Source organism: Chenopodium album, chromosome 8 (assembly GCF_948465745.1).
Source record: "Chenopodium album chromosome 8, dcCheAlbu1.1, whole genome shotgun sequence".
NCBI classification, from domain to species: Eukaryota; Viridiplantae; Streptophyta; class Magnoliopsida; order Caryophyllales; family Amaranthaceae; genus Chenopodium; species Chenopodium album.
Window position 1 is genome coordinate 3,132,547 of NC_137841.1, and position 16,119 is coordinate 3,148,665.

At 32.8% G+C, this 16,119-nt stretch overlaps 1 protein-coding gene across 1 annotated transcript; it reads right to left on the minus strand.

Moving 5' to 3' along the window:
• Positions 1-7,496: 7,496 nt before the first annotated feature.
• Positions 7,497-8,867, minus strand: LOC145642601 (UPF0481 protein At3g47200-like). Its single transcript, XM_081693794.1, has one exon. It carries the CDS (start codon positions 8,865-8,867, stop codon positions 7,497-7,499), a length of 1,371 nt encoding a protein of 456 aa, XP_081549920.1.
• Between the last annotated feature and the right edge of the window lie 7,252 nt (positions 8,868-16,119).

The window sequence follows — 16,119 nt, forward strand, 5'->3', positions numbered from 1 at the left end:
TCCGATTTTTTTTAAAATAATTTTATTGAGCCTAATTTTGCACCCCCATAGCTACGTTTTGGATCTGCCTTTGACTAGTTAACATGTACCTAAGTTCAATTAACATATCACTAATATAACAACTAGCAATAAATTTAAAGCACCAAAAGAAAATTTAATTGTCTTATACAGTAATGAGTTGGATTATGGAATCTTTAAGTAGAAGCTAATTCATTGATTTTAGATGAACAAAGAGTAATCAATGCTTAAAACCAGTATAAATTTGTAACATAGTGAGGATAAGAAGAATAGTCACATAGACAATGGAAATGATTGACCAAGGAAGATTGGAGTAGTCTTTCCATAATATGTACAGTGTTGGCATGTATATTTAATTATTCAGCAATATTAGAATAAAAAAATTTGTATAAAAGAGCATTTTTTAGGTTAATCATCTGCCCGCATTTTTTTTTTCCTATTAGTTCACATCTTAAGCAAAATTATGTTAATTTATGCTGTATTTTTATTTAAGTAAAAAAAATAAATTTATAAAGGCTGCATTTCTTATTTTTTGGTTTTCTTAACTGTACACTAAATCATTGCGCAAGAAATAAGATTTATATGTTATTAAACTGACTGATTTTTTTTTTTTAAAAGTGGGGGGATAGCTGTCCCCTTTATTCCGGGCTAGCTCCGCCCCTAGTAAAGCGGTCAAGCACCCTAACATAACAACCCTCAATATCCCTCAAATTCCTTTGGAAACAGAATGTCATGATCAAATTCTTCTTAATACTAACAGTAAGGATAATCCAGAATTAAAGGATAAACATGAATCTTGGAGAATAATTAGAACAACTCGAATTGAATTTGGGATACCCGATGGAGAGGAAGATGGTTGAGAGCAAGAAATAAGGTCGACACCCAAAAATACTTCTGTAAATTTATTGTGGTTTCGATGAGATTGGTCGATGATACAATTTTGTTTTTCATATTTGTATATTTATTTACCCATTGACAAGTTGAATTCTTATTTAAGGTGTGAAGATTGAATTATTTAATATGAGAATAATAATATGCAAATTTTAAGTAATGTATCAATACACTATATGAATGAACTATATGTGCAATATAATAATTATGTAATTTTATGTATTTATTATATTTTTAATTAATTTCACGTAATTTGTTAAAATATAAATAATTTTGTTTTAATTAATTTGTGTAAATAATGGCAAAGAAAAATTTGGAGGCATTGAGAAGGAGAGGGATGAAGGCAAAAAACATAATCGAAACACAACAATCATTTTGTAAGTATTTTGTAGTATTAATGACAATGAATAGTCGTACCCTTCTTTTTTTGTATGATAAGGTAAATTCGTATTTGTTTGGCTCATGAGATATTAAATTGGATTGATGCATGGCAGTTTAGTGTCAATTTGGAGGGGTTTTCAATGTATTTTGCAATCCGAGCAAAAACAACATTGATGAACGAAAAAGATCATCACATATCTTTATTATGCTCACATCCGATAGTGTTCGTCTAGTTACACTTTCCAACAAAGTTGTTAAACCAACATTAATTGATATTACTGGATCGTATTTCGTAGCATTAGAAAATAAGGTAAAAACACTAATGATGAATTGACGAAAAAGAAATGAATTGTTAATAGATAATGAAAATGATTAAAAAAAAATTGAAAAGATTTTTTCCATGATTAAGACATCATCGATCCTCTAAAAGAAGGAGAGATCAATTTAGTGAAAGATGCTCCTGTTGTGTATAGGTTATTTCTCAGCAAGTGAATTAGTTTAAGGTAAATTTCTTGTTACATTTGTGTTTAATTTAACTTGTGTGATTTGTTAAGTTTGTTTATTTTTGTGTTTGTTTCTATTTAATTTGTTTTTTCAATGTTTGTATAGCCCTATCTCGATTCCATATATAAAATTTTGTCTTAATGTTGTCTGATAACTTTGCAAATTAGTTTGTACAACAAAGGAGTTCAGCATATATAAGTCAACGTGATCTTTACCTTGAAAAGATGACGGTAAGAGAAACTAGCCTTCAGCAAGAGTTTAGGGGTTGAACAAATTATGGTTAGTTTATGATGTTAGCAATGATCATTTTCCAAAACAACATGGCAGTATTAAAACTAATCAGTGTTCATTATATATAGATATGCTGATATTGATGTCTTCATATATAAAGGTAAGAAAGTTGACATATACCTCATTTTCGTGGGAACATGGGAAATATTTCTTTTCTTTTGCTACAATCAATTATCTTGTAATTTGTTTTGCACCAAAAGCATATCAACCCATTCTTATAAGAATTTGACTATCTTAAGTTTCTTTGTTTTGATCATTAGGCAGCAACAATGGAGGAGTAGGAAGCGAGTGTAGTCATTGATTACATTCTCAAGCTATTAGCTCGACCTTAGCATTTGTCTGATACCCATGTAATTTTTATTAACTTGATCAAAATCTGATCATTTGGGTTTTGTCCGCTGATACAGATTTTAGAACTTGATATATGTGCTGATACTATGGTAGGAAAAGAAATGATAATTAGGGGTCTTTCTGGAGAACAAAAAAGTTACCACTGGCATGAGTAAAGACTATTCAGCATTCACTGCTAACAATTTTTTCTCTCCTTGATGATCTTTGAATTTTTCTATCTCCTTGATGACCTTTGATTTTGTCAACTTTTTGGTATTCTGCAACATATAAATTAGTTGACATTTGTAATTTGCTGATACATGATTGGTAGGGCCAGTAAAAGCACTTTTCATGGATAAAATATCCACTGATTTGGACAATTCTACAACATATTAGATTATGAACTCAATCAGGCATTCTATCCATATTGTGAAAGGAACTGCTCTCATTTCTATCCTTTATCCCACTCCTGAGACATATTCCTCTTTGATGATATAATTCTTGTTGCAGATGGACAAATCGTATATCAAGGTCATCGAGAATATGTTCTAGAGTTCTTTGAATTCATGGGCTTCAAGTGTCCTCAAAGAAAGGGATTTTACTGAATTTATACAAGAAGTAATATAATTCAACATGTTACTTGATTAAAAGATTTATTTATTAATCTGTAACTTTAATTTATTTATTTTTATCTTCAACATACTACATCAAGGAAAGATCAAGAACAATATTGATGCCGTGAGAATGAACCTTATACAATTGTGACTGTCAAGGAGTTTGAAGAAGCTTTTCAATAATTCCATTGGTAAACTTAATGGCGTAATTAAGTAGCTTTGATGATAATTGAAAAGCAAATTCAACTAATGATATTTCTCTAAGTATTGAATTAGTATAGGTGAAGTTGACTCAAGGAGTGGAAGAGCTGAGTAATAATCTAACTATGAAGATCTAAGGAAAGATAAGAGAATAGAAGAAGAGTTCCTCGTTGGAACTATAAGCGATCCTTCCAAGAACACAGAGAGAAGCTTCCTAACACAGCATGCTAAGAAGACTAGCTTGGAATGCATTGAAGATAGCAAGTTCCAGAAGAACTTGTGGTCTACGAGCACTACTAGAAAACATGTTAATTGCGACGGAAAATTTTCGTCGGAAACACCTTGTTTTCCGTCGGAAAACCCATTTACGACGGAATTCCGTCGTAACCGGTTGTCGGAAAAGTTGTTGTCGGAAAAACACCCTTTTCCGACGGAATTTCCGTCGTAAATGGGTTTTCCGACGGAATTTCCGACGGATTTCAGTCCGCCGAGAGTATTTTCAAGCCCGGCAAAGTCCCTCGAAAAATTTCGACGGAATTGAATTCTGTCGTAAATTCTCGACGGAATTTCCGTCGGAAAATGCTTTAAAAAAAACAAAAAAAAAGGCCACCGCCACGCTGTACCACCGCAAGCCGTCACCCCACACCACCTCACACAACCAACCAACCACACCAGAACCTTACCCACCAACCACCTACACCAGATCCACCACCCCACTACCCACCTACAACCTAGCCCTAGCAGACCACCACCGTCATCCATAACCACCCCAACCACCCACAACCACCACATCTACCACCGATAGCCACCAGATCAACCACCCACCGACAACCTCCAACCACCCAAAACACCCCTGTCAACCCCAACCACACCCACTTCCTAACCCTAACCTATCCACAACACCACCCCCACCCGTACCCAGATCCACAGCACCACCACCACAACAACCCTAACCTATCCACAGCACCACCACCACTTTACCCTCACCCTGACCAAACTCTAACCAAAACACCCATACCCCACCCTCACCCATACCCAGATCCACCCACCTAAACACCCAAACCCTAACCCGGACCCGACCGAACCCGACCCCACCTAAGCCCAGATCTCACAGCCACCAAAAACCACTGCAAATGCTAAACGCACGCACATCAGCCACACCCACCACCACCACCGAAATCCATATTTAAAAAAAAAAAAAAATAAACGGAAACAAAAATCGAAAAATTAAAACATAAAACATACCTGAAATTGAAATATGCTTCGAATTTCAACACGAAAACGGTTTAACAAGGCCAAATTCGGCCATGAAAAGTGTAGATCTAAACTTTTTATGGCCGAATTTGGCCTAAAAAACCTTTCAAGTAGTTGGTTGATGCCGTTTGTGTGTTGGTCGTTGATGACGGTGGTTGTGTTGTTGTTGATGCCGTGGTGTTTGATGACGGTGGTTGTGTTGTTGTTGATGCCGTGGTGTGGTGGTCGAAAGGAGAACGAGAGGAGGGAGAACGAGAGGAGAGAGAACAGAGAGAAACAGAGGAAAGGAGAACGAGAGGAGAGAGAAGAAGATAAGAGGGAGAAGCAGAGAGGAGAACGAGAGGAGAGAGAAGCAGAGGAATGGAGAAGAGAGAGAGTGAAGAGGAGAAGAGAAAAGAGGCACTTCTTGAAGTTTGTTTAGGGTTTTGTAGCGGAAATGGTTTTTTTTTTAAAAAAAATTATGTTCCGACGGAATATTCCGTCGGAAACTTACGACGGACTATAAATCCGTCGGAAAAGGTAATTTCCGACGGAAAATTCCGTCGGAACATACAAAAATTACGACGGACTTTTATTCCGTCGAAAATTTTCGACGGAATCGATGAATTCGTCGGAAATTTCCGACGAAAAAAAAATCCGTCGTAAATTTCCCTTTTTCCGACGGAATATTAGGTCCGTCGGAAGCAGTCCGTCGGAATTAAGCTATTTTCTAGTAGTGGAGTTCCAGCAAGATCCTGGAGTGAATATGACAGCAGAAATTCAGTCCCGGTCTGCGTAGAACCTAAGTTCCAATATACTTTACGAAGCTTGATGAGGAAATTTAGTAATAAACTTAAATCTTTTATTAAGGTTTTTGTTTAATGTCTGATATGTATACCAGAGTGCACCATGCACATGGTGCACCTAGTGATAAAAAAAGGCAAAAAGAATATGTTTGAAAAAGAACATATAAGTGTTTGACAAAGAACATGCATTACCAAAGAATATAAAGACATTAGAAAAAGAACGTGATAAAAACTTTGTTAAAATTTCATAAAATTTTAGCATTAACAATTTTTTTTTTTTTTTACCATAGATATCATTTCTCCAAAAAAAAATTTCTTCTTTCTCTAAAAATTCAACTTTTTATAATAATTTTAGTTTTCACTCTCAAAAATTATTTTAAACTAAAAATATTTCAAAATTTAAAATTCAAAATCACATATGTTATAAGAACATAAGTTATAATGTAAACAACATATAGTTCATACCTAAAGAACACACTAATCAAACTCAAAGAACATACGATAATAAAAATAATTTAAATATATATGATGATAAAAAAATACAATATCACTATGTGTGCATCACTCATTACGTACCTCAAGGAACATATGAGCCAAATTCAAAGAACATATAAGCTAAATTCAAAGAACATACTTTGTATTATTGAAACTCAAAAAACATGTTTAATCAATATATAGTAAAGAACATAAGTATAAAAGAACATATTATCAAACATATATAGGTATGTTCTTTGTAAAACATAAGTATGTTCTTCGTTCAACCAAATTATGTTATTTTCACTTTTTTTTTTTTTTTTTATTGAGTGCACCATGCACATGGTGCTTCCTGGTGTACTTTCTTGCATTCGGTTTTTGTTAAGTTTATTTTTGTTAGGATTGCTGTAAATATATGTTTGTTCACAAAGTTTCATATGCGGTTGGCCGCACCGTACGGCCAACGGCAATATAATTTTGTTATTTATTTTTTTTCTCTCTCTGATCTCTATCTCCCATTCTCGTTTTAGTTTTCTTCTTCCCACCTAAACACACTCTTTTCATGAACCCTCTTCTATCTCTCCTTTCTCCTTTTTCTCTCTCCTATCTCTTCTTTCTCTCTCCTATTTTCATCTTCTCTAGTTACCCCACTCAATTAATCAAGTTAAATGGAGCAGCAGTGGTAGGGGGTAAAGAAACTCCACGTACTCCGTTGCCGAAAAACAAGCTAGAGGTTTTAATTTAAGGCCAAATTCAGCCATGAAAACTCTAGATCTAGAGTTTTTATGGCTAAATTTGGCCTTTTTAGCCATATTTCAAGTGAAATTCGAAGCCAATATTTATTTTGAGGTATTTGCTCGATTTAATTTTTTTTTTTTTAAATAATTTTAATGGTTGTTAGTGGTATGGGAGTTGGTGGTGGTGTGGTGGAATTTAAGGTTTTGAGGACGGCGGTTGAGAAAGGTTGGTGTTGGTGGTGGTTATGGTGGGTTTGGGTGTGGGTTAATGGTTACTAAGTCGGGGGCTACTAGGGGTTACTAGGTTGGTTAGAGGTTACTAGGTCGGGGTTACTAAGTGGTGGGTTACTAAGAGTTACTAGGTCGGTTAGGGGTTACTAGGGGTTATTAGGTCTGTTAAGGGTTACTTGGGGTTACTAGGTTAGAGGTTACTAGGTCGGTTAGGGGTTACGTGGGGTTAGTCAGGGGTTACATGGTAAGGGGTTACTTTGTCTGGGGGGTTACTTTAGTGGGGTTATTTGAGGGGTTACTAAAAGGGTTACTGATATGACACCTTGCCGCACCGTGCGACCAGCCGCACTAGAAACGCGCTGATATTTGTTAATTATGCATGAGATCAATTAGAAACATGATAAAGCTTGAGAAGCTAAGTAAAATCAAAATTTTAGTAAAGATAAGTTTTAATTTATAGAAAAGATCTTTGAGAGATTTTATCTTATAAAATCTGGTTTACAAAATATTAATCTTTATGACTTTTTCTAAATGTATTTTTTGTTCGTTTTTCCAACCCTTTTACGGATGGTTTTTTAGCCATAGTATTTACATTTTTTCTTGTAGTGTATTATCTTCCACTAACTACCATAGTAGTTACAACTTCTTATATCTTCACTTAAAAATCATATTCAAACCGTACACAATATGTATATGGAGTTTATATAATGAAAATGACACTAATATAGTACATTTTACAGCCAACAAAAAAAAAGATTTATTACAAGATGGATAGAGCAAGATTTTTACTTGGTGAAACCACTAATAGTTTGTAAGAGACTAAGAATAAAAAGTATGATTGCAGCAATGACAGATATAATTGCCCATGGATGGTGGAAGTATTTGTTCCTTAAAATAGCCTTGGATTGATTCCAACAATCAGAAGCATATTCATTTGCATCTTTACTAACTTGTGAGTAATGAAAATGGCTTCCTACAGTAGTGTTTCTGGGGACATTATTGAAAAATTTGATTGCATCTTCGTCACTGCCAAGATGATTTAAGAGAATTCCTGCTTCTTGTAGTACTTCCACGTCTTCTATGGTGTCAATCAATTTATCCAAGAATAACAAATTATCATTGATGTAATCTTCCTCGGAATAATGACATTTTTCAAAGTATAGGAGGTTCCGCAAATAAGGTTCAGTGTCAGTATCTAGAACAAACTCTGGAATCATCAACTTCCCCTTCTTAAATGTGATGTGCAATGGACACTCACTTTCGCTTACCTCAAATTTTACTCCATTGTCGCTTAGTTTCTTGGCTGTCCTTGGATAACATTTATCTTTTTGGCTTTCTCGATTTATTGGCGATAAGTTTGAATGTAAGCAGCAACACTTCCTCAAAAGATCCAATAAATGCATTGTAGTTGATGCATCAATAATTTCCTTATTATCAACAACTCTCTTCATAACCTTATATCCTGGGAAACTAGTAATGCTAATAAGGTTATTAAGAATAATGTGAATAAATTTACTAGGTGGATCGTTGGGATTACCAAATGCTATGTCAAAGAAACCTTGGATAACAAAAAAAGGAAGTTGGTTCTCTAGTAGAAACAAATCTTTAACCAGGTAAGGCACTAGTCCTTGTTGGCTCTTTGGTATGGAGATTGTACTTGAGTCCAAATCGCTATTACTTATGAATAAGTAAACGATGAATGCAGCATCAAGCACCATCATTTCGATAAATTTATCAGGACGGATTTGTTCTACTATATGTTGTTCATAACATTTCCGGTAAGGATCATGCACTGTTACTTCGACATTGTTGTCGTGCTTGCCTCCTACATTATGTAGGTCATAACACTCATAGATTGCGCTTTCATGGTCTCTCACAAATTTGGTATAATCCTTCAAACTAGGATTATCATTTGAGGGATGTTGTAGGAAGTTTTTCAAGTAAATCCATTTTAGGTCTTGGATCGTTTTAAGAGATGGATGATCGTAGTAGATGGGACCAATTGACACAACTGAAGGTTGATAGCACTCTTCACTTCCCTTTCGAATAAAGGCTGGAATCTTATTAATGCAACACTTGCTGGAATAACCATTTGACAAGGAGTTCACCTTTTCTTCCATTGAAATTGCTATCTCGTCATATACTTGATCCAACATTGTTATTTACCTTTCTACAACGAACCCTCACCTGCATTTGTGAATTACACAAGTGCACTCATAAGCTAGCTTGGCTAATAAGTTCAGATATATTCAAACATGATAGCATATCACTTAAGAGTTGATAAGTTCAAATTCAATCAGGTCTAATAATTAAGATCTAAACACGATTATATGAAGTATAAAATATTAAGTGCATTTTCTGTGTGGCTGGCCACAGCCTGTGGCTCTGGTTACTTATTCAAGGGTTCCTTATTTAGGAGTTACACAATCGGTGGGGTTACTTATTTTGGAGTCACTTAATACGTCAAGAATTAAATGTTATGCAATAAATATTTCACAAATAGCAAATGTTGCAATATACTTCCAACTTCCTTTGATTTTAGTTGGAAAGTTTAAAATTTTAACACTACTAGAGATTCCAACGCGTGATGCGCACCATATAGCTAGCCCTTTGAAAAAAAATATTACTGACGGCATTTTGGCATTTATGTCTTATGCTGGTTGCATATATATTATTAAATTTATTTGCATATAAACGGTTATTGTTTTGGAGTTGTGTAGTTGTGCAATGTTCGAAACTTTAGCTGTGCTACTTTTTTTTCAGTGAAAGTATAGTAAAAAAATATTGAGTTCAATCTAGAAATATAAATGTCTAATTAATTTCTAAATAGAAAAATTAAAACAAAAGGAAATGAAAATAAACATAACTTTTAAAATCAATTTAGGGAATTCAAGAGACCAATTTAAAACTTTTGAAATCAAAAGAGATATAAATGTCCATATACATTATTTATAAGAGTTTTTTAAAATTATTTACAAGGTAGGATATTATGTGTTAAAAGTTTAAACTTGTCAATTAAAAAAAGGAAGTTCGTATTAATTCACATGTCTCAATTTACCACCATCTTTTATGATATATGTATATATATATATATATATCTATTGCTGTGTTCTATTAGATTCATATGAAAATATGGTTTTGAAAGTATGAAATTTTTTATAAATTTTTTCTTGTTGATCTGTAAATGAATTTATGTGTTGAGAAATGTAGCTAAAGTTACAAGTTAACAAGAAAGAAACCGAAAAAAATATTTGGAAAGAAAAGGCTACTACTTCTACTTCAATTTATTTACCAATGTGACATAGCCGATTTCTAGATACAATTTTATTTGTGAGTAATATATTATTGGAGTAACTCCACTTTTTATTGGAGTAACTACTATCTACTTGTATTAGGGTACCCATCTGACATTTGACATAACCCTCGTTACTAAATTAATTGTCTTATATGTAAAGTGGTCATCATACTATGATGGACCAATTATATGGTGTGATTGACCACATATAAAAATATTCTCTCTCTCTCTCTCTCTCTCTCTCTCTCTCTCTCTCTCTCTATATATATATATATATATATATATATATATATATATATATATATTATTGTGAAATAAACTAGCTGAATAGGCCCATATATATATATACTTATAGTGACTCACATTTTATGAATTTGATGATAAAACTGTCTTTCACAATTAAGAATGATTTAGAAAATTTTCTAAATTTGAGAATAGCATCAAATTTACAGCAAATAAAATAGTATTCGTATAAAATTTCTGAATAGAAAATTGTGGGAATAAGCTAAGGGACGCACCGAAATTGCAAATCGAAATGTAGATCGCAGCTTCGCAAGGTGACCCGAGCAGAGAAAATTATTTTATAAAAAAAAAAATTAATAAATACTGTAAATGTGTAGTAGTAATATATTTAGAAATATATTCAAGGAGGAATTTTTGGTAATATATTTAGAAATGTTGTAATTCTTAGCCTTGGATTGATTTTCTTTTTATAGAGTTTTGTATTTACAGCCTAACTTAACACAAATTAAAAGTAATATTCTTTAACCACGCAAATAAGAAAACTCTAAATGTGTACATTGTATATTAAAGAATAAAATAGCATTCTTTTCCACCGGAAGAAGATTTATATATACTTTTCAATCCATTAGAGTAATCTATATTCCCTCTTAAAATGTTGTGCTCTATAGTATGATATTAAATATTGTCCGTCTTTCTTATTAGTGGGAATATAGGGTATTATTGTGAAACATAAGAAATTTCATTTGTTGCAGAACGGAATGTGGTAACTGGTAACACAACAATATAACACTTTGTAAAAAAAAAAAAAAAAAAAAAAATGCCGAATACAATTATGTAAATACATATGTTAAACTTAAAGAAATATTGGAGAAAACGGCTTAAGGTTTGTATTGATATTAAACACATATATATACACAATACATTAGGAAACCTAATAAGCCTAAAACTCCTAATAATATAAACTTAACATAAATAAACCAAACCAGCTCTAATACTGCCCCTCAAGTTGGAGCATGCAAATCGCGAATGCGTGCCCAACTTGCGTAAAAGAAAACCTAACTGCTGTCGTCCAAGAGTCTTGGTTAAAATATCTGCCAACTGGTGACCTGTCGAAACATAGGAGGTAGAAATATTACCGTTTATCAACTCATCACGAACAAAATGACAGTCTACCTCAATAAGTTTCGTACGTTCATAAAATACCGAATTCTTGGCTTTATGCAAAGCCGACTGATTATCACAAAACAACCGCATAGACTTAAAATGCTTAACACCAAGAACAAACAACAACTGTTTCAACCATTTCAACTCACGAGTAGTGAGAGGTCATAGACCTGTACTAGGCTTCAGACGAGGATGTGGCGACAGTAGAATTAACAATACCCTGACAATAATCTGAATGCTTGGGATCGTGTTGTACAATAGAACCATCAACAAACCCGAGCTTGCTCTTGGACCGAAGATTGTTGCGAATTGACCTCGACCACTCTTCATAGTTGTCGACAGTAAGCAACACTGGACAAATCACCAATTGGGAACCTTCACTTGGATGAAGGTAGTAATCATTGAAAGGCTCGTACTTAGGAGGAGGAGGAGGAAGAGGAGGCATGTATCATCATCGGCCATCGCACTAAATCACGAGCAAACAAACCAAACCAAACCAAACAAAGGTAGCAACACACTACCACCACAAGCGCACCACACAGCACGCAACAAAGCAGCAACGTCACGCACAACACCACACACAAGCAGCACCCCACGCAACACTTAATTTACGAGATAATATTAACATATTATCTAACAACAGCTTCAAAATTACTAGCTTTCTATATAATATTTACTACAATATAATGTATTAAGTTAATTGACAAGTCAATTGGTCTGCTGGTTTAAGAATACATTGTGTTAAGCTTAAATGTGATCACATTGAGGCATACTCCTCCATAATTTTAAGTGAAATGTTATAATATAGGTTGTTTTGAGAGCGGTTATCTACAAAATTTACTAGATAAATTGTATTGTGAAGTATCTTTTATCGTTCATATATCGCCTTGAACTTGCCTATATTTGTAATATAAATATTTTTCTTATTGCCTTGAACTTACTTGATATAAATATAGATTTTTTTTTATTTTTTTTTATTGAATATTTCTGTGATATATGTTCCAAACTACAAATATATATAATGACATGTTCAAGCTTAAACTTGTACTTTAATTTTAAAGCATAACATCAAATAATGTTGCAGGGTTGAATAGTTAAACCTTATTTTACACATGATCAAGTCTTACATAAAGTAGTGCATTCAAATTTCAAAATTGTAATTCATTATGTATCAATAATAACATCAAATATAACATTTAAAAAAAAAAAAAAAAAAAAAAGCGTTTTTTAATAACGAGTATTAGTATTCAAGTTCAGGTGAATAGGTGATGCCTGATTTATAACATGATTCAATTCTAATTAAAGTATTGATAAAAGACATATATTATGACATATCTCAACTGTTTAGTTTTTAATATTTAATCTTGAGATCAAGAACTCATTTTTTATATAAACTACATTTTATTTTAATTGTATTTATAAAGACGGAATAATAGTTTACAAAGGAATCCCGTGGCATGTGGACTTAGTTTGGAACGCTAATTAATTATGGAATATGTATTATTATTGTTGTTATTATTATAACTTTTTTTTTTGACGGGAGTTATTATTATAACTTGTATTAGTAGTAGTATGTGTAAAAAAGGTGATACTCAAGATTTGAAATTGAAACTCGTTTACAGTAAATAAATAAGCGAGGGCACATGAAAACGATTTGTGAAGAACAGTAGCTGTCCCCTAAAACCAGAATAAACCTGTAACATTATAAGTAGGAACACCAAATAGATCACAGAAATGATTGACCATGGATGATTAAAGAAATTTCTTCTCAATATAGCTGTATACGCATTTAAATATCGACTAATATCAGCATAATAGATCTACTGTAGTAGTTACACACATAATTATATTGGTAACTCACTAGGCCCTGTTCTTTAGAGCTGCTCTGCTTCAATCTGCTCTGCTCTGCCTGCTCAACTCTGATTAAAAAAATAAATAAATAAATAAATAAATAAATAAATAATAATAATAATAATAATAATAATAATAATAATAATAATAATAATAATAATAATAATAATAATAATAATAATAATAATAATAATAATAATATGTTCTGCTCTACTCTCCTTGTTCTGCTGAAATCTGCTCTGCTAGCCCAGAAGCTCAAAAGAACAAAGCCTCACTTGGTATAGCCATGCATAATTATATTGCGAAAACTAACTCGTTCTAAAACTATATTAAACCTTCTTTATTTGATAGGGTAACTTAATTGGTATAGCCATATTGGGTTGGGACCAAGGTTAAAGAGTTATTAACTTTTTATTGAGTATTTTAGAAATTTGGAATCATAGAATAGTGTCAAGTACTGATAATTTATTGAGTATTTATCTTATAGGAGCTTTTAAAGACAATTTCAAGAAGATCTAGTGTAATAGTGTACACATTTAAGACAATTTCAAGGAGATCTACTGCAATAGTGTACACATTTAAGTCATTGCAAACATTCTGTTCTTGGAAACTGGTGATGATTTACAAGGGTAATAATCTTTCTGTCAAAATAGTGATAAACTGATCACTGCAACACAGATGCCTAAATCTTAATACAAAATTCCAAAAGCACAGCCCGCCAATGCCGAAGCTACCTATATAATCAATGCTGCCTTTCATAGAATTGATTGTTTGATGCTTAAATTAGTAGTGACTCAGATCAATATTTGCTAAGGCTTACCCAGAGCTTGCTGTCAAGAATGAGGCACAGTCTATTGTGCCTTGATTACGGGGCTATTTCTAGCTTCAGAGATGATAAGAGCTACTCCTTTCGGATTTGCCTATGAGCTCACTGGAGAGTCTTGCATCAAACTTCTATTTGGCAATGTTCATTGACTCGTTTTTGTGATCATACTTGGTGGGACAAATGACTGAATAGATAGCTTGCCATCTACCAAGTATAAGCCATATGCGCTAATTCTCTAAGTAGCTTTCCGTCTAGACAACTACTAATTCTTTTGACAGGATCTGCTGTCAGTGTCACCCGAAAACAATTTAGCAAGGCAGAATTTGTACGCTGTACAGGGTTTAGCTCCTCTATTGAGGGGAATTATATACTGGTTATGCTGCTGCCTGCTGCCTGCTGCAACACTTCATCATATTGTACCACTTCTGTTGTAAAGAATCTCATTGTGAATTTTGAAGTAAATGGGCGAGAAAATTTTTTGGAGCATCTGTATATGGATCATAGCATTGCTTCTCTTACAGCTATAATAAAACCAAAGACAGAATCAAATCACAATTGCAATAATCACAAGCCATTTATTCAAAGTCTCCAACTTTCCAATTGCATAAATCACAAGCTAACTACTTATTTGAAGCCGGTTTTAACTTGTAGAACGGTTAGAATCAACATTACAATTGCATACACTACAGAAATAGCAGCCCAAGGATGGCTGAAGTAGTCATGCTTGAGCATGGCCCTCCATCTATTCCATTGAGTACCAGAATATGCATTGAGATCATTTACATATACTCGAGTAATAGAACTTTGAAGTTTTTAGCACTGTCTGCTTGAAGATCTTGCTAAAGAGATTTGCCACTTCTTCATTATTCCCTAACAAGTTGTCAATCACCCCACTTTGAGCAAGTATGGCCACATCCTTTAGGGTGTTGATCAGTGGCGTATCTAGGAATTCCAAACTGTGGGTTCGGAATCTTAAAAAACAAACCATGCTCATATATTAATTAAATATTCAATACATAAGTTCAAATTTTTTATTGCAAATGGATGGATTAAACAGTTACAAAATAAAAAAATAAAAAAATTAAAAAAAAAAAAAACCTACAAAAGCATTTTTCGAGTTTTATACTTTGAAAGCGTGCTAATACACTAGTACTTCTATAAATGATAAATCTATAATTCTATTGCAAAAAATTAATATTACACATAAAACAAAAATACAAGTCCCCAATAAACACAAATTTGACAATGGAAAATTTTTCTAATTATCAATTAAAAGACCAAGTAAAAATTTTTAAATTCTAAGTTTCTAAAATTCAATTTGTCAACAATTCAAGTATTCAACCATATATCAAAACTAATTAAAAAAATTAGTAATTAATCTAATTATTACTAATTTACAAACAAATAAAGATTTAAGAATTAAGAGGAGTAGAGGAATAAGAGGATTGTTGAAACTAATACGTACTAAAGGATAAAAATAATAATAATATTAGATAAGTATGAAGCAAGTAAAATAAGGAACTCAATAATATTTCTTCATGCTTAATTCACCAAATACAAGAGCCATATATGTAGGCTAACAAATAACAAATAATAAGCTAAAAAAACTGGAAGTATAATGCCATGATTAAACCCACTAAATAAATAATAATATTAGATAAGTATGAAGCAAGTAAAATAAGGAACTCAATAATATTTCTTCATGCTTAATTCACCAAATACAAGAGCCATATATGTAGGCTAACAAACAACAAATAATAAGCTAAAAAATTGGAAGTATAATGCCATGATCAGGACCGTTCCTGACATTTTATGGGCCATAGGCAAAATCATAAATAAGGGCCCTTAGAAAAAGAAAAAAAAAAAAAAAAAAACCGCATTCTAAAATAATGTAACAATTTGTCTCTAGTACAATATATACAATATACTGCATACTCCATATTACTCCGTTATATTACACTTAGCTATTAATCTAGACATAGTTCTGTGTACTATGGAGTAAATAAGAGCAATGTTTCATTGTAACTAT

What these genes read in the sequence shown, in the direction of transcription:
- LOC145642601 (XM_081693794.1), bottom strand. Translation starts at nt 8,867, where the DNA reads ATGTTGGATCAAGTATATGACGAGATAGCAATTTCAATGGAAGAAAAG.